Source organism: Falco biarmicus, chromosome 8, assembly GCF_023638135.1.
Source record: "Falco biarmicus isolate bFalBia1 chromosome 8, bFalBia1.pri, whole genome shotgun sequence".
Lineage (NCBI taxonomy): Eukaryota > Metazoa > Chordata > Aves > Falconiformes > Falconidae > Falco > Falco biarmicus.
The window spans coordinates 1,524,148-1,542,196 of NC_079295.1; the positions used below are offsets into that span (position 1 = coordinate 1,524,148).

Below are 18,049 nucleotides of genomic sequence, written 5' to 3' on the forward strand. Positions count from 1 at the left end.
AGACACTCCTGAATATAAAGATGGCTTCACTGGCTTTTGTCTTCTTTTGCTCCATAATAATGCCTTCTTTTAGAAGTATGCATCTGCACACTTCACTAGTGTTCTGCTTGTTTCTCCTGTTACTATGTCAAATACATCTGACTGCAGTTTCTTGCAGCACATCATTCAGTGGCCAAACCGGACATGCTACCATTTAGCATCGCTCCAGCAAATGGCCCACAGAATAATAAACATTTTTTTGCTTTGCCTCAAAGTTTTCCAGATTGACTGTACACAAAATGGCTACATATAATTTTAAATACAGAATTTTGTTTCTCTTTTGAAGACAAGGTGCTCTGTCATCGCTAAACTTTGTGATTTGTCGTCTGGACAAACTCCCCATTATAAGGCCAGGTTGCTGCTGCTGTTAAGGCAGAAAAAAACCCCGTAATTATTCTGACAATTTTTGTCATAAAAAACTTGATAAACTTTAAACATTCGTCTCATTAAATCACTGCATCAAAAGAGCTGAACTACAGAAAATTTAATTTATACCTTTCAATAACAACTACTGTGAACCACAGTAATTATACTATACACTTTCAAAACACTGCACAGATCTCTGTAACATGCCCACATAGGAAGTTAGCTTTATCTTTAAAGTTGAGATAGGGGATAAAAAAAACAACTTCCTGCAGATCTGCATATAAAAAACCTTAAGCTACTTACACCAGGACTCCCATGTTCCAGAAACAGAGGTAACCTGAAAATTGGGAAATTGGTCAGTTGCAAGATCTAATTTTAATGGCTTACTCATTTCTTCAGCAAGCATTCCAAACAGAGGACTTGATTTAGCTTCACTGTCAGGTCCTCTTTTAAATTTATGTTTTTGACCGATCTTTCTTTCACAAACCTCTAAACTTGGAATTGCCTGTATGTTATTAAATTTAAAGGAATGTTGGGTTTATTTTTCAAAATATATCTATATCTTTGATCCATTTTCCCAGTGCAATGCTAAAAGTTTCTTCTTACTCCAATTCTGTACCAAACACTGATAATGGCTCTAACTTTCTTAATCTCAAATATATTCGAAAGCAAGATTACCTCAAAATGAACTGCTGAGGCTAGACAATCTAAGAAGTCCATCTACCTCTATTTCATCTTGCATATTATTCAGTTATACATTGTATAGTCCCCAGGGAAAAAAGAAACACAGGAAAATACCTCAGAAGGGCCACCAGCCATGAAAGTGTTGTTTATCCTCAAGTAGTACCATTCCTTCTCAGAATTTAAGAAGTCAACATACCCATAATACTGGCCTGCATGAAACTGTGCTGTGTAAATGCCTTGGATGAGCATTAGTATCAATTAAACTTGTACTAGCCTGTTCCAGGGGAAAGGCTTTATTGTAATGCTGCAGCATACTGTAAGTTTCAAAAACAATTTTGGGAAATCAAATATATAAAATTCATCCCTCTTTTGGAGAAGGCAGAAGGGGGGGGGGCAGGGGAAGACCAAAAAAGCACCTGGTATTTGTTACATCGGAACATTTACAATGACACATAAAAAGACTGTAAAAGGTATTTATTCTAATAGCCTTGGATGTTCAATCCGTGTAATTGTCCAGTCTGGTTTTGCTCCTTCTGTAAATTCCCTTTGGAACCTGAAAAAAGAAAGCAAGTGAAGAGTTGTTAAAATTTACTTGATCTCTAAAGAGCTACTAATACCAACAAGAAATCATGAAGAAATTTTTTCAGTTCAAAGCTATTCTTGTAAAGGCTCCTTATACTCTGATGCTTATGCCCCCAAATGGAGGATCAAAATTAATTCTATAGTGTAGTGAGAAACACAGTGCACTGACTTCACACTCTTCCGGTTCAGATCCCACAGACAGGATCAAGCAGCAACAGTGAAGACCCTCACTGCACTCGGTTTTCATAGCATTAACTATGAATATAGCTTTGTGGCAGATCTTCATCTCTAAATAAAGGGTTTCATTTAATGGCACGGTAACTGCATTGTAAAGGGAAATCACATGCTATGCATTCTACCGGAACATTTTCAGTTTTACTGAACTATACTTTCAAACTGAACATATCTTCAGAAATACATCAAACATAAAGCTAACAGTAGTACTGAACCTCCCTGAAAGAAAATTCTACAGTTGTTGGTAAGAAAATGAAAACATCCACCCTCAATTTCAAAGGGTCTTCCTCTTCCTTTTGTAGTCATTAATGCCTTCCTCCCTGAGCAAGTCAGTTTTGACTGCTTGTCATCCAAAGGTAAGTTTAAGCTTCAGGCTGGATATTCATGCTCACAAGTAACCTGCACGTTGCGGACAAGACCAGTATAATCTCATGGCTTTGGAATTACATGCAGATCCACTCCTGGAAACTGTCTTCTCCAGATACCCAAATACTTGTGATGAGGCTTCCAAGGCCCATAGTATCTCTGCCCATTTGCATTTAGGTTAGCACAGTAAATAGCAGAAGGGATGTATACTTGCAAAGATCTCTCTGCTGGGGATTAGGAAGATACTTAGGGCTTTAAAGGGAGGCTCCTGAAGTTAACGGAGCCTCAGAAGCCTCCAACTCTAAGGAAAACGCTGAATTCAGCTAATGGACGGATCCACAAAAATTCATCCAGGCAAAAAGCACTCGTGTCCTCAGAGTTCTTCCTTTGTTTCAGAGCTCCTCTTCAACTAGACCCCATAACTTCTCCATTTCAAATGTGGATGTAGAAATCATTGATTATATTGTATTTCTCACACAAAAATCCTCACTTCTCCTAACTTCTGAGAATGTTATTTTCAGTACATTTTGTCAAATGTGCAGGTATTTCTGCACTGCTCTGACATCCATACACTAACACAGACATTATTTACAAGAATCCCTATGGAAATCTATCTACCTAACATATGCTTTGAGGGCTTGGATCAGAGTGGTGCAAATTATCCAAACACCAGGTGATGCTTGCTTTGTTCTGCCCTTCTGCAGAAAGCATTTGGCTAAATGATTTCCTCTTTCATGAGCTACTTTTTCAGCTAACTGGCTTTTGTGCAGGCAGTGACATCACCACACTTAACTGCTTGGCTTCACTGCATTGCTGCCAGCTGTCCTACAAAAAAATGGGAAACAAGAACTGATATTGGCCTTTTTCCTTAAAGCTGCAGGAGCAGTATAGGGAGGGGTCAGAAACCTCATTCAGTGCTCCAACTATTGCTCTTCCTGATAGAGAAAGAATTCCCATTAATGTCAACACAGAAGCAAGGCAATAACATAATGTCTTTAAGGGGTATTTAAAAAAATGTGGCCCTAGTATCAAAACTGGAAAGCTAGAAGAGAACTAATTTAGAATAAGGTAAATTAAAACATACACAGTTCTGCACTGTCACAGTGTGAAAACTTTCAGTTCCCCAAATCGCTTTCCACACAGCTAGCCCACATATGTGCAGGAAAAATAAAAGGGACAAGAAACTCACTCATAGTTTGCTGTTAGAAGATGTCTTTTTTCTTTTGTGCTTTCATCTCCAAACACAATCTGGAAAACTTTTGCTTCACCCGGTAATTGCTCAGGTAGGTTAGCACCATTCAGATACCAGAAACACATCAGGATGCTGACGAACTTTCTTCCTGTTGGAAATAAATCAAAGCTTAAGGCAGATCTCATTTTTCTCATTGGTCAAATACTCCTATTTGCTACCTAGTGTGTCTTCTAGTGAGACCCTGGAAGAGCAGCTGACTTCAGCCATAAAGAATGCATGATAGAATAATGAGTGATAAAGCTATTTAAAGCCATATTCATGCTGTTTAGCGACAATAAAAATACACTCTGTAGAAAGCTATGTATTTTATCGTGAGTGTTGCGTGACACTGTATGTAGTCAAACCGTATGAAAAAAAGCTGGTTACCACAAGGTCCAAAGCCAACTACTGATACTACAAAAGTATGCAGAGTAGCTGAAACTCAGGAGCAATCTAAGAGAAAAAAATAATAAATCCCTATCTCCCAAAACAGCAAAAAAGCTCACCGGGTCTAACAATTTGAAATGCTCACTAGAAGACCCATGATTAGACTACAAATCATCTCAACTGTGTATGACAGTGAACTGAGCATGTAATGCTGGTATTCAACCAAAAGAAAAACCTGTTTAAGCTCACCACCAGCTTAAAAAAATAATAATCAAGTAACAAAGTATACTCCATGAAAACAGAATAGAAGTGAAGATAGTAAAACTGATTTCATTATCCAGCCTTTGTTATTCTTCTCAGAAGATGTATTTTCATTGCTGAAGCAAACAGCTTTCTCCGTACAGTCAAATAATTGTTGTTGAGTGGTCTGAGATTGCTAAGGACTAACAACGTAAAAATCCGAAACTACAGAAGAGGAGGACTGAGCAAAACCTAAACAAAAGTCAAAACTGTACCTTGACTTATTAACAATAATATCTCAATTTCTGGTTTAAAAGGAAGTCAAGGAATTACATATAGATGAACTATTAGCAGAAAAACAAGGAATGAGAAACAGTACTCAAAAACACATCTGTATGGAGAATGCCTGTTTAGTAGCAAAATCAGGAAATAAGACTGCCCATTGCTGAAACGTTTTAGGATTCTAAACATACCATCATCATCATAGTAAATGCGAACATCTCCTTCTGTTGTGTACATGATTGCATCAATGTCAGCTGCTAAAGCATCCCTGTGGTTGTCTGGGAGCAAAGAAATCTTTTCCTTCAGCACCTGAAGTACCTAAATTCAGAAACAGTCACTTAGTTTCTCATTAGGAAACTGAAGTAACAATCTTTTCTACTGCATTAACAAAATCAGCTATATAGCTAAAACATTTGTATAACATATACAACAGCAGGAGTGAAAAAGCATTGGGAAGCTTGGGCACTCCCAAACCTCAATTCAGCAATATTAAAGAAGATCCATTTACTGTTCAAACCAATGAAAACCAAGTATTTTAAAAAATGTTTAGAAAAGGTACTGTCAAAACAATAGTTACAAAGCAAGGCATGTAAGCCCAGAAAGCACAAGTTAAGCTTGCTTCTACAGTCGTACTTACCCTGCCTTCTCACTGCTGATGAGAAGTGTATATATACTACCTGTATATATACTACCTGTATATTCCTTAGCTTTTGATTCAACTGTTTCTTAGTTACCTTTCACACATTTCTTGAAAATCAGTTCCATTACCACTAAGTTTATCTTTGCCATTTTGTGATCCACATTCCCATTTGAAAAAGTTTAAACATTTGCAAATCAGAAAAGACCGAAAAAATCATTGCTCTGGGACTTAGGTTCTGTACTGCACCCACATCCATAGCATTTGAGCATCCTAAGACATACACAGCTCTGTCAAGAAGGGTATGGTGCGTGAACTGAACAGGAAGCGCCACCTCAACACCACATGAGAAAAGACACATCACAAGCAAGGATGAAGCTGTGCAGCACTGATTTTTAGGACACACTCAGTTTTTAGCCTAACTTGGATTGCCATTTTTAAGTAACAAACAGACCCAGAGGTCACATGGAAGCAAGAGGCAATCTTCACTAGAACACACTGGTTTCTAGTACATCTTGCAGGTATAAAATTCACTAGCCAAAGCAACAAGAAAGCCATGTGGTATCACAGCCTCATCCAATACATGCTCTGGCTACATGAGGTCTCTGGACCAATGTTAACCCCATCACCTGAAGAATTTTAAGATGAGCAGAGGAGGAGGAGACGCTCTTTCAAAACAACTACAAGAAACAAACTCACATTTTATTGCTATCTCCACTCAGAGAGAGAAGCCAAGGTTGTCCAGTGGGGATGCACTAGAACAGCAGCAAAATTTTTGCTGCAAAGGCATGGGTGGCAATAGAGCTGGCCAAGCTGACATCCAGTAACAAGGCAGACATAGACCTGAAGTATCTCCTCATCTTGACTCTGATGGACCTGCTACCTCCATCCCCTGGGAATGCCAATACAACTTCAGCAATTAAAAATTCATAAAAACCAGAACACACAGCACCGATGTTTAACTAGCCAGGTCAGCCATATCCCTGAGACCATGACACAGGACTGAGACCTTCCAGCTGAAACCAGTAACTGGCTGTATGATCTGCTCAGGGGTGGGAATGTATTAGAGCATCAGGGATGAGCACAAACCAGTTCCTTTTTTCATCTGAATTCTGGTGCACAGATCAAAATGTGTCAGCTAGTGCCCACACCAAGAGAGGCATGCAATTCTGCCTGCCATCCAGAACCCACTGCCTTTCGATCATTTCTGGTACACCAGCTACCTTTTTAGCAACTGGTCCTTATGTCCAATGGCAAGAATATGATTTTATGGTTTTTTTTAATACAGGAACTTTAAATTAAGTTTCATGCTTTGAAATGAAAAACAAAAAAGCTGCAGGATGAGCAGCTGCCCTGTTCGGTGTTATGCTGTTTTTCCCACTAAGCCAAACTGGCAGTATATGTAGATAATGACAGGATGAATGTATTTTACATCATAATGGAAAATCAATTGCTAGAATAAGGATGGAAACCATTTACCTCTGCTGATACAAGTTCATCCAGCAGGTCAAGTTTACGCTGAGACAACAGTTTTGAAACAACAGAAAAGGCCTAAAAAAAAAAGAGAGAGAGAAATACATGAACAAATAACACTAAATCAGCTTTTTTTTTTTTCAGACGAATCCATCATGGTGTGACAAGCTACTGAAATATTCCATGATTTAAGATTTCAGTGTTTTCAGAGTGTATCACCATTGGAATGGAAACTCTCCAGCATTAAAAACATCCATGCACTGATAAGAATGTAAGGTTTCTTTTCAGTCTCTCATTTAAAGCATCAAACCTTTTGATAACAAGCAATTGAATGCATAGCTTACCTAAAAAAAAAAATTACTGCTATACGAGCTGTTTCTTTTACTGTTTTTGATAATTCAGTTTATATTTTTCCACATAAATATTTTGTTCTACTGCTCCTTTTCCCAGCTCATCTCCTGTTTTCAGGCAAAGCAGAAGCTCTAGTTTTACAAAATTTCTTTCTAAATCTGGCTTAGTTTCTAAACTTCAGGAAACTCGGCTCCCCTTCTCCCCTCAATTTTGCAAGTGCATTTATACAATAATGCCTCTAGGTGTTCAAATAGCGTGCCTGTGAAATGGGGAGTGTTCAGGGCTCGACAGCGAACCAAAATAACACGGCAAAGCAAAACGGACGGTTCTGCACGCATGGCGACCCACTCGGTGTAGGGGTTTTATCTCTTGAGCTGATCTGAAGCGGTTTAACATTCTGCCCGCTACCACCTGGTGCGTCCTTCAGACTTGTTTGGTTTTTAACGTTAAATTCGGTAACTGCAGTTTCAGAGCAGGTAACCCTGTAATTTTTCTGCGATCAGCTGTGAGCTCACCCCCTCTTTGACACACTCCGGCCTGTCGGGATTCATAGATCGTACGCGCCAGCCCCGCGCCCGCCCAGCTTTCACCTCAGGAAAACCAGCTGCGGGGAGGCGCGTTTTCCCGCCAACGCACTTGGGGCACCTCCCCCGCCCCGGCGGGGATGGCGGCACCAGCCCACCTTAACTCGGGAACCGAGGAAAAGCAGCTGAGGAACGCGCACCCCTGGCTGCTCTCCCGGCCCGCTCGGCAGGGGGCCGGAGCCCGCGGTCCTCCCCCGGTCGGCGCAGGGCAGGCGGCTGGCCCGCCGCGGGGCTGGGGGCGGGAAGCGCGGACCCCTCAGGGCGCGGGGAGCCGTTCCGCAGCCAGCTCGCCCGCCGCGCCGACCCCCCTCGCGCCCCAAGGCCCGGCGGGTCAAGCGCCGCCGGCCGCTCGGCTCTCACCTGCTTGGCCCCCCGCGTGAACTCCTCGATGCTGAACTCCTGGTCGAAGTACAGGCGGATGAGCAGGTAGTAGAAGCGGGTGCGGAGCCAGGCGAAGGGGCTGGTGATCCTCACCACCACCACCCGCCGCGCTGGGCCCTCGGGCCCCGGGCCCGGCCCGGCGGTGCTGGCGAAGCGGGCGGCGGGTCGGAGCGGGCGGGGCCCGACCGGCAGCAGCACCGAGGCGGCGGCGGGCAGCGGCGGCGGGACCCGGGCCGCCCCCGGCGCTGCCAGAGCGCGGGCGAGCCAGCGGCCGCAGCCCAGAGCCGCGCGTAGCGCCATGGCGGCCACTGGCGCCCGCCCCGTCCCGCCGCGGCTACGGTCCCGCGGGAAACGGGGCCTACGCCGCTCGTTCCCTCACGGCGGGGCGGGCGCGGGGGCTCGGCGGCCTGCGGCGGCGGGCGCGCCGGCCCAGAGGAGCGCGGGGGCAGCGTCCTGGCGGTGGGGGGAGCCGCCAGCCCGGGGCCGCGCTCGGCAGGGGGAGCGGGAACGCTGCTGCACCAGCTGCGCTTTCCGGCGGGCGGGGGCGCCGTGGCGGCCATGGAGGCGCGGGGGGCGGCCGTGGCGGTGCCGGTGGCGCGGCTGGCCGAGGCGGCGCGGGAGCAGTTCCTGCGGGACCTCTATCCCCGGGTAGGGCCGGGGGGGCGGCGGTGCGAGCGGGTCCCGGCTGGAGCGGGGCTGCAGGGGAAGGCCGGGCCCCCGGGCCGTGCCGGGCGGGCTCGGGCCTCCCCTGCGCGCGGGAGCGAGTGCCAGCTGCCCGCGAACGCGCCCCGCGCTGCCGGCAGGCCCTGGCCCGCGGCTGGGCTGAGGGGCCTGGCTGTGGCTGCCGCCGCGGCTCCCCTTTTCATTCGCGGCTCCGGTCCGGAGCAGAAGCGCCTTTACGCTGCTCTGGGCGGGCGGGCGCTGGGTCCGACCCGATGGCGGCCGCGTACGTGGAGCGGCCTCAGTGCAGGCGCAGGGAGGTCCTGCCGTGGGGCGCCGACTGCCCCCGGGCCGGCTGGCGGCGGGGCCGGGCCGCATGCCCGCACCCCCCGCCGCATGCCCGCACCCCGCCCTCGGCCCCGGCCCGGAGCCTGCTCCCCACGGGCCGCGCCGTCCCCCGGCCACCGCCCACGGGCGCCGCCGGCCGCCGTCCCACGGGCCGGACTTGCGGTTCGCACTGCGGTTGGTGGCCGGCGCAGCCGGTGTGACTGTGTAGCGGGCCCCGGCACTCTGCTGACTTGTTTGCATGTACTTGGTCTGAAAAACTAACTATGGGGTTTTCTTCCACTGGATGCTGTGATCATTTCACAGTTTAATTACATATTTTGGGGTTGGTTTTTTTTCTGCCTAGAGAAAGCCGACAGTGCTGAAAGGCGTGGACCTGGGTGCTTGCACAACGAAATGGACAGTAGATTACTTGAGCCAAGCCGAAGGATCTAAACAAGTAAAGATTCATGTTTCTGCAGTGCCCCAGATGGATTTCCTCAGTAAGAACTTTGTGTATAGGTACTTCATGCCAAGGCTTATTCTATTTTAAAGGCACCTGCTTATAACTTTCAGACATACAGTGCATCTGTTTGAAGCTGAGGGTGGGAATATGAAGATGCTATGTGAAAAATGTAGATTACGTAGCAAAGCACTGTGCTTGATTTCCCCCTCTTTGCATTCCACAAATATCTCAACACCCTGAATAAACACTCCAAGGGTGAAAGGAGGGGCCAAACAGGGCCTCAAAAGTGAGACAGCGTGAAGAAGCGTTATAGAGATATTTTCACCGAGCACTCTTGTAGGAATCCGGAGCGTGGCATTTGCTGGCATTAATTAAAAAAAGCAATCCAAACCCCCTTTATACTAGTTGATACGCTGTTTTGTTCTAGTGCTGTTCTGTTCCATGTTATTGAACAATGCTAATTTCTGACCATGTGTGTGAACCTCTGTATGATGGCCTGTGGCCAGCATGCTACTCCTCTCTAGGAGGGATGTTACTAATTAAAACAAGGCTCCTTCCTAAGTTAGCATGTGCAGTTCTCAAAATGTTCAAACTACTGGATACTGCACGTTTCACCAGGTCTTTAATCTTGATGTGGGTCACATAAACTCTTGATCTCTTTCTGAAGTTCCTTTCGTGTAGCTGCCAGAATGTTTCTTGAGAGTTCATCTAATCTCAGTCGTAGTGTTCTTCAAAGGTAAATGCCTTTATTTTAGTTACAGTTTGCTTTCCCTAAGTGGAAGCATGATGTGTTCAGTCTGTTAAACTTCTAAGCAGGCAGAAGCATATGCTCTTATGTGTAAACAAGCTACAAGTCTCTAAGTGGAGCCTGTTGTTCATGGGAAAATCCACCTTATAATCATATTATATTCCACTTGTTGCATAATGAACTTTTGAGGTCATACTTGAATGACTTTGTCTTATCTCCATGTTTTCTTTTTCCTGCTCTATTTTGTTTCTTTTCATAATATCTCTTTAATATGTGAGTTCCCATAGAGCTGATCCAGCGTGCTAGTTTTAGCAGGTTTGTAGACAGTCATGTGGAGGTGCTCTGGTGGCACTTCATTAGAGCAGGTGTTAGTATAGCTTTGACCCTCTCCACAGCAAGCCCCTTATTCTAACATGAAGGGAGAATAAGTAGAACTGAAAAAATAGAAACACTGAGGACTTGACATGAAGTCCCATGAGTTTCAACTGGTGCCTCTGAGTAGTACTGCAGTCCTGTTGTAAGTTGCATGCTCCTACCCTTGTCTTTATGTTGGTTCTGGAACTCATTCAGCTGTGTGGTGATGTGCTGCAGAAATCTGAATGTTTTTCTGCTGTTTTAGCTTTGCAAGCAGGTTCACCGTGAGGTCAGATGAGCGCCAGTGCTAGCATAAGGGAGGAGATGGGATGATTAGGGTAGGCAGCAGGGGCAGAGCTGTGGCAGCGCCAGCATGTGTCAGTTTAAGCTCTCGAGGAGCTGTGCCCTCACTTTCTCCTCAGTAGCAAATGTAAATAAGCATGATACAACAGTTCATCTTATTGAAGTTGGACTCAATTAAAGGGCTGGGTTTTGCTTCGTTGGTTTTAGATTGGCTTCACAGGTGGTGGTGTTTGACTGTTACAAGCAAGCCTAAAATGTTTAGAGAAGTGGTCTAAGTACTGTCAGATGTAGGTCACGTTCTGGTATAAGGGATAACAGGATCATGCAAAATCTTGCTTGAGGATAGCTTCTTCTTAACCCTGGATATGTGGTGGTTGCTCTGAAATTTGATGTTTACTTGCAATATATTTGTTATCCGGTGATACTTCATTTGAGATGGTGAATTGAATGAACATGACATTGACTCCATAACATAATATTTTTAACAACGAATACATGTCCTGTTACACTTGTGCTTGGTTTTCCATTCAGCCATCAACTGATGCCAAAATCTGTAATCTTTACAGAAAGCTCCCATTACTTAAATAAATGTGCCACACTTTCATTGACTTCAGAGGTCCAGGCTATAATGCCCAGTGATTCTTTTTGAATCTTCTGAAGTTGTTTAACAAATTCAAGGAAAACTATAAAATAACACTTGAAAACACCAAGATTCCTGTGTTTTTCTCAGCTGAGGTAGAATATATTTTAAAAGATATAAAATCAGGTAACAAATAAATTTTACAGATCTACAAATGAAGATAGGTATCTGTGTTCATGCACAAATTTATAGCAAAAAATGCATAGGCACAAACATACGTATATCACCTGCAATAATTTTCTGGCTGCTGAGCTTTCTGCACATTTATAAATATGTACTGTAAACAAGCCTAAAAATGACACACTGTTAGAGAAATAGTCTAAGCAAGTATTGTTGGGCATTGGCTGCAGTTTGAGTCTTAACTTGACCATGAAGTAATTTCTCGCGCTGTGACTCAAACCATTCAGACCTCTTAAGCTCAAGAAGGAATCTTATCAAAGTGCATGAAGAGCTAACAGAGGGGTAAAGAAGATGGAGCCACACTCTATTTGGTGGTTCACAGTGACAGGACAAGAAGCAACGGGCACAAGCTTAAATACAGGAAATTCTGTTTAATCCACACACACACTTCTACCGTGAGGGTGGTCAAACAATGGAACAGGTTGCCCAGAGAGGATGGAGTCTCCATCCGTACAAAGCCCAGCTGGATGCTGTCCTAGTTGACGCTGCTCTTGGCAAGGGGGTTGGACTGGAGGATCTCCAAAGGTGCCTACCAGCCTCAGCAATTATATGATTCTGTTTGGGTATACACTGGAACAATTTATGAAAGCAGAGAGATTTGTAAGTGTAGGATTTCTATCTCTGTAGAACTCTTCAAACATCTACGGCAAACACTGATTAGTCACCATGTTAAATGAATATTAAAAAAAAAATAATAGAGCAGTGTATTGCATCTTCAGTTATACTAGCATAGTAAGGGAGCTTATGATTTTAAACCTGCCGTTTAGACCATGTGTCGTTACATTGATTCACTCTATAAATTTAAATATTTGTATTTCAGAACTCTGCCTTTTGATGTATTTGTACGAAGAGCAGCTGAAGTCAAACACAAGGAGTACTTCCTTTCTGAGGTAGCTTCCTAAGTGTTAAGGTTTCTTCTGTTGGTTATTTTGCCAGTATATGGAGGGGAAGATGATGATTTGTAATTTAAAATTTTGCTCTGGTAAAGCACTTGATCTGAGGCTTAGCTGTTTTGTGTAGCTTTGGAGCTGAGGGGAAAAAAGTGGGGAGAAGTAATTGTTCTTGGAAGTTGGTTTTTTGTGTGCATGGTGTGGTTCACTTTAGTCATCCTGTTTCTGTTAACCAAAACTGCCTACATGAGCAAAAATTTCAGCATAAAATTTAGAAATCAAACCTTGCTTTAGAATACTTAAAGGGGGTTATAAGAAAGATGGGGATGGACTTTTTAGTAGGGTCTGTAGCAATAGGACAAGAGGTAGTGGTTTTAAACTAAAAGTGGGTAGATCTAGGTTAGACATAAGGAAGAAATTATTCACAGTGAGGGCGGCGAGGCGCTGGCACAGGCTGCCCAGAGCAGCTGTGGGTGCCCCGTCCCTGGGAGGGTTCAAGGCCAGGCTGGACGGGGCTGGGAGCACCCTGCTCTAGTGGAAGGTCTCCCTGCCCAGGGCAGGGGGGTGGGACTAGGTGGTCTTCAAGGTCCCTTCTGACCCAAATGGCTCGACGGTTTTATCTGTGATCATTAATGTGTTTTGCAAAAAAGTGTCATGAAGCTATTTCAGGGTTTGGTTACACGTGCTATCAAAATACAACACAGATTTATTGTGATACAATTTGTGAGTAGCAAACATGTGGCTATCTTTATGAATCAGTGTTCAAACCAGGGATTTTTCAGGTTATCATGATTAGGAAGTAAATGGTTTTGAATGCAGACCTGCTTTTTACCTTTAATGCTACGTAGGGTGCTGTAAGTTTTGAAGACAATTGAAATAGCTTCCTGCATCAGTTTTGTGAAGAACTTAAATGACAATCTGCATTTGCTTTCAATCTGTTCCAGCAACGGTGAAGCAGCTGACAAGCCTCGCTCCGTAGTGTTAGTTTAACATACTTCTCTCGGTTCTGGAGATGAACAGCAGGGAGCAGTAGAGTAAAGGCAGTGTAACAGCAGCTGATTCTGTAAATGCCATCTATTCGTATGTATTTTAATGAAGCCCTGCATTAGATGAAGGAGAAAATACAGGCTCTTTGTTTAAGTGTGTTTTTAATTCTTCTTAAAAAAACCCAAACAAACCAATCAAAACAGTTCTCGTTTTGTGCCGCCCTCAGGATGAGAAGTACTACTTGCGATCAGTGGGTGAAGATGCTAGGAAGGTGAGTTACTTGAGATTGCAAATGTTCTAACATTGTCAAGTTGCAGTTCAGGAATATTTTTAAAAGCCTGTCATCATCTGCTGGCGGTGTACTACAGGCATACAACTTGTTTATGGTCATTTAGCCTGTGCATCTGACTAGATTTAGGTCAGCATATTTAAAACTAAGTGTCTAAAGTAGTTGCTGTTACACGAGGGCTTGGCTGATCACTGAAGAGTACATTACTCAGCTCCCATTCTTTAGCTTTCATTGTAAACTAATGATGATGATCTCTTGCTCCTTCAGTGGGATATGTAGCTGCTCTGCTTCAAAGCAGCTCTGGCTGTTCTTATTAATATCGTTGACAAAGTCAGTGCTGAAAGGGTAATGATCAAAAAGCATTGCTATTTTCAGCTGTTCACCAATGCTGAAATTCTGGCCCTGTGAAATTCCCACCATGAGTGGTGGGAAATGATAGTGAAGTACTCCCTTTATTGAATGTGCATATATGGTTCTCTCTGAGAGTTACATCCTTTTTGTTTCAGGATATTGCAGATATCAGAAAGCAGTTTCCTGTTTTGGCAGAAGATATTCACATTCCAGAGTATTTTGAGAAGGAACAATTTTTCTCTAGCATCTTCCGCATCAGCTCAGCTGGATTACAGTTATGGACACATTACGATGTAGGTAACATGTTTAGCATAAAATGTTGCTTATTATTGAGATATTAAGATGCCAATATCTGACAAAGATCAGTTAATGACAGACTTCATATACTTTGGAATAGTGAAATGAATCACATTTGCTGGTACAGTGAATGTTAAATAGATGTGTTGTGTGGGCATAATATCTTACTGGTTTTGTGTCTAGTTCCATGCTTGTAAGATTAAATGATGTTTGATTCTCTCACACAAACCCCTTTTGGTTTTTTTTACTGATTTGCGTTCCAGTTAAAAATCTGAAATACGGTAACTTTCAACACTTTCATCTTCAACATTACTTGCATTTTTTTATTCTGATGGCCGTATTTTTGGTAATTGTACAATGATCATGATGGTCTGTTGCTGCAGTGTGGTAGATTCCAAATAAGATTGTCTTCTAACGTTATGGTGTAATTCTGAATAAATTTATTTTTAAGAAAAATAGGTTTTTGCATTATAATGAGGAAAAAGAATCCTTCATGAATAAAGTCAGCAAAATGAGGCCAGGGTAACACTGAAAAAGAAAAGTAATGCCAAATGTATTTTGTATTATATTTTGCTGGTTTATGTGTCTGAAGTGTGGTATGTCTTTGTGTTTTAACATGGAAGAACTTGATTCCTTTTTCAGGAAAACAATAAAGTTGTTGGAAAGCAGTATGTGCTATATTTCCAGCTATACTGTTTGTCAAGAATGTGCAGCTAAGGGGGTAAAGTAGCTCATGTTCTTGAGTTTTATAGATTAACTAGGTGTGGAAGCTCTTTTAGCTAATTCTTAACATGTGAAGGTTTTAATAATGCCCTCTTTAATCTGATGATATTTTAGATTGGTTGCAGCCTATGTATTAATTCTTAACTCTTGGCTGACACTTCTCTCACTGTGCTTATTCCAGGTAATGGATAACTTCTTAATCCAAGTAACAGGGAAAAAACGAGTTGTTTTGTATAGTCCTCGAGATGCACCCTATTTATATTTATCAGGTATGCATGTCATATATGTGTAGTTCAGAGCTGGATGATCGTGGTTGCCTTCCCAGCTCACAAAATCACTTGACAGACAGCTTGATGTAAGAGAAGTCATTTGGTCCCTTAACTGGTTCTGTTTTGCCTTAGCCACAGCTAATCATTTTAGCGGGGCAGGTTAGGAGGTGTGCCAAGGAGCACAGCAGCTTTGCCTGGTTCTGTTTGCAGCACCTAACTGTGTAGGAGTAGCATTCTCTCTGGACTCAGAATGGTGTTTTCGATGTCAGGGGAAGTGTCTTTTAATGTTATTAAGGCTGTGGTTACAGGAGCAGTACAGGCAACAGGAGAGAGCATGTCTTTTCAGTAAGTGAGGAGTGCCAGCTTTTAGAAGAATTACAGAACAATAAACCAGTATTAAATTTGATTCGGTAACTGCCATTTCCAGCAATGTGATAATGCTTTGTTACTGTTGGAAGCGTAGGGACGTTTTATTCATTACTATTGAAAACCTTCCTAGGTACTAAGTCAGAGGTGCTGGATGTGGATAACCCAGACTTACAGAAATACCCACTTTTTGTGAAGGCCAGGCGCTATGAATGTGTTCTGGAAGCAGGAGACGTGTTGTTTATTCCAGGTAAGTAACAGTTCCTGACCACCTTGTGTTTTTAAAGTTTTCTTTGCAAATTTATCATTTCCGGGGATGGTAAGAGGTGACTAAAGCATTTCTGTGTTAAAAGTAGGAGCATCTAAAGACATTGGCAAAACTTGTGTGCTTCTTCCAACTGTACTAATTAGCCTAATAAAAGGTGTTATGTCTACAAATCTTTACTTCCCTCAAGATTATACCTTGTGCTTCTGAATTTGTGTCTTAATAGATCAGCATTTTAAACTCATCTCATGAAATCTGAAATTACTTCAGTGACCTGAGTTTCCTAATGACAGAATTGGAGCGAAGCACTGTTTCTGTTCTTCTGTAGCTCTGGCACTTAAGAACTGAGGCATGAGATTTGATGAGAGTTATGGATGGTGGAGTTATCGGACCTTCTAGAACTTTATAATTGCCTTTGGGGAATGGAAAGACAAATCCTAATAATTTTTTTGCACAAGCAGAAAATATTAAAGCTGCTTCCTAGGCTGAGATGACAAAATTTTGGTGATCAGGGAAAGGCATGTGAATTACTCCTGTTTTTAACTAATCCTACTTGTTACTAATTTTTTATTTTAAGTTGTCATGAGCTTGTGGCAGATACTTATTCTGCAGCTTTTCATATTACCTGGGCAGTATAAATAGGCCAGTGAACAAGAGGGCAGTTGGTTTTTAGGAAGTTTTGAAATAGATTCTTAGCCTTGGATGCATTACTTAATTTTGCACTTGCCATTTGTGTTGTTTTCTATAGAACAGCCTTTTGGTCACAGTTAGTGAAAGGCGTGTCACACTTGCTAATGGCAGCACACCTAATTTCTGGTTTGTTCTGTGCAGTACAGGTACTAGTTTGCCTTTGCCAGTAGGTGTGCTGGTCCAGACTCAGCACTCTCTTCTTAAGAATGACTGGGGAGTGTAGGGATTTTTGAGAGTAGAGAATGTGCTAGCTTTGTCAGCCTTCTGGAATGCATAACACTGAAAAAAGGAGATGTTCTTTGAGAAATGTGTGTGGTTATTCTGGAGAAGGTAGAAGCAGCCCCTTTTCCTAACCTGAAGGAAACATCTTGTTTGTTTCTTAGAAAAAGCTTTTCTATATCTTCAGCACATACAAGCAAATAAGCTGCTATAAACACGGCATTCGGTCTTTTAGCTTAAAATTGAAATAGGGTAAATACACCATATTAAACTTATTTTTTACATGTACTTGAGGAGGCAGAAATGTCTTTGCTCCCTTACCACAACTATGATGATTCAATTGAAAAGCCTCATGACTTCACTATGAAAAGATTGGCAACTTGGATTGTCTGTTGCTGGTGATTTACATCAACGCTTGGACAATGCGTGCAAGGTTAGGGACTAAATCTGTGAAAACAGATCTCTGTGTTCAGAGTAGAGATGAGTGAGGTGAATGGGGAGGATGTCTGCATGTGCCTATTGTTTGCTTATGTTTCAGTATCTCTTTAAACTTCAGCAGTTGTTACTTTTCTGTGAAGTTACGGATTGACGTAAACATCTTGAAGAACTTCTGAAGTCTGGCACAGTGCAATATGTTTGGGGGAGAATATTTATAACTAAACAAAACATACAGTAGTTGTGGCTCTTCCTCAACTAGATTTGGTTTGGGCGATTCTGACACTTGTTAGGAGTCACGTGGACGTTTCAGATAGAATGTCTAAAATGAAAATTACTTATTTCTACAGCTCTGTGGTTCCACAGTGTAATTTCTGAAGAATTTGGAGTGGCAGTGAATGTCTTTTGGAAGCACCTTCCTGCTGAGTCCTATGATAAGAGTGACGCTTACGGAAATAAAGATCCCATGGCAGCCTCTAGAGCTTTACAGATCTTGGACAGGGCCTTGAAAACGCTTGAAGAGCTACCTGAAGAATATAGGGATTTTTATGCTCGGAGAATGGTGTTACGCATCCAAGAAAAAGCCTACAGGAATGACTGCGGATAAAGTAACACATTGTAATTCGGCAGGCTCCTGTGAAAGTAGAAAGTTGTATGTGAATATGGAAACTGTCCATGTGTACATACATACGCTTTCTGTAAGACTTGTAAACTTTGTTACAGATCAATGTTTATCAATATAGCTTTTATCTTGTA

The 18,049-nt window shown here is 42.8% G+C and overlaps 2 protein-coding genes across 3 annotated transcripts; one reads left to right on the top strand and one right to left on the bottom strand.

Moving 5' to 3' along the window:
* Nucleotides 1-1,548: 1,548 nt before the first annotated feature.
* MAIP1 (matrix AAA peptidase interacting protein 1) lies at nucleotides 1,549-8,137 on the bottom strand. Its single transcript, XM_056348554.1, has 5 exons — nucleotides 7,817-8,137; nucleotides 6,528-6,599; nucleotides 4,603-4,729; nucleotides 3,461-3,611; nucleotides 1,549-1,642 (listed from the first exon to the last, which is right to left on the bottom strand). The coding sequence occupies exons 1-5, from the start codon at nucleotides 8,135-8,137 to the stop codon at nucleotides 1,564-1,566; spliced, it is 750 nt and encodes a 249-aa protein (XP_056204529.1). The 3' UTR covers nucleotides 1,549-1,563.
* On the top strand, nucleotides 8,136-18,049 carry TYW5 (tRNA-yW synthesizing protein 5). Of its 2 annotated transcripts, XM_056348553.1 has the most exons (8): nucleotides 8,335-8,485; nucleotides 9,189-9,343; nucleotides 12,333-12,402; nucleotides 13,616-13,660; nucleotides 14,185-14,322; nucleotides 15,231-15,318; nucleotides 15,818-15,934; nucleotides 17,644-18,049. In XM_056348553.1, exons 1-8 carry the CDS (start codon nucleotides 8,396-8,398, stop codon nucleotides 17,898-17,900), a joined length of 960 nt encoding a protein of 319 aa, XP_056204528.1. In that variant the 5' UTR covers nucleotides 8,335-8,395; the 3' UTR covers nucleotides 17,901-18,049. The 2 variants fall into 2 exon arrangements, with proteins under 2 accessions (XP_056204527.1, XP_056204528.1); XM_056348552.1 differs by lacking the exon at nucleotides 9,189-9,343 and having other exon boundaries at nucleotides 8,136-8,485.

Excerpts from the sequence above, each read along its gene's own strand:
- TYW5 (XM_056348552.1), top strand. The coding sequence starts at position 8,136 with ATGGCGGCCACTGGCGCCCGCCCCGTCCCGCCGCGGCTACGGTCCCGC. Across the intron at positions 8,486-12,332 it reads TGCGGGACCTCTATCCCCGG|AACTCTGCCTTTTGATGTAT; the intron begins GTAGGGCCGGGG and ends TTTGTATTTCAG. Across the intron at positions 15,319-15,817 it reads ACCCTATTTATATTTATCAG|GTACTAAGTCAGAGGTGCTG; the intron begins GTATGCATGTCA and ends AAACCTTCCTAG.
- MAIP1 (XM_056348554.1), bottom strand. The coding sequence starts at position 8,137 with ATGGCGCTACGCGCGGCTCTGGGCTGCGGCCGCTGGCTCGCCCGCGCT. Across the intron at positions 4,730-6,527 it reads ATGAACTTGTATCAGCAGAG|GTACTTCAGGTGCTGAAGGA; the intron begins GTAAATGGTTTC and ends TTCTGAATTTAG. Across the intron at positions 3,612-4,602 it reads CATTTACTATGATGATGATG|GAAGAAAGTTCGTCAGCATC; the intron begins GTATGTTTAGAA and ends TATTTCCAACAG.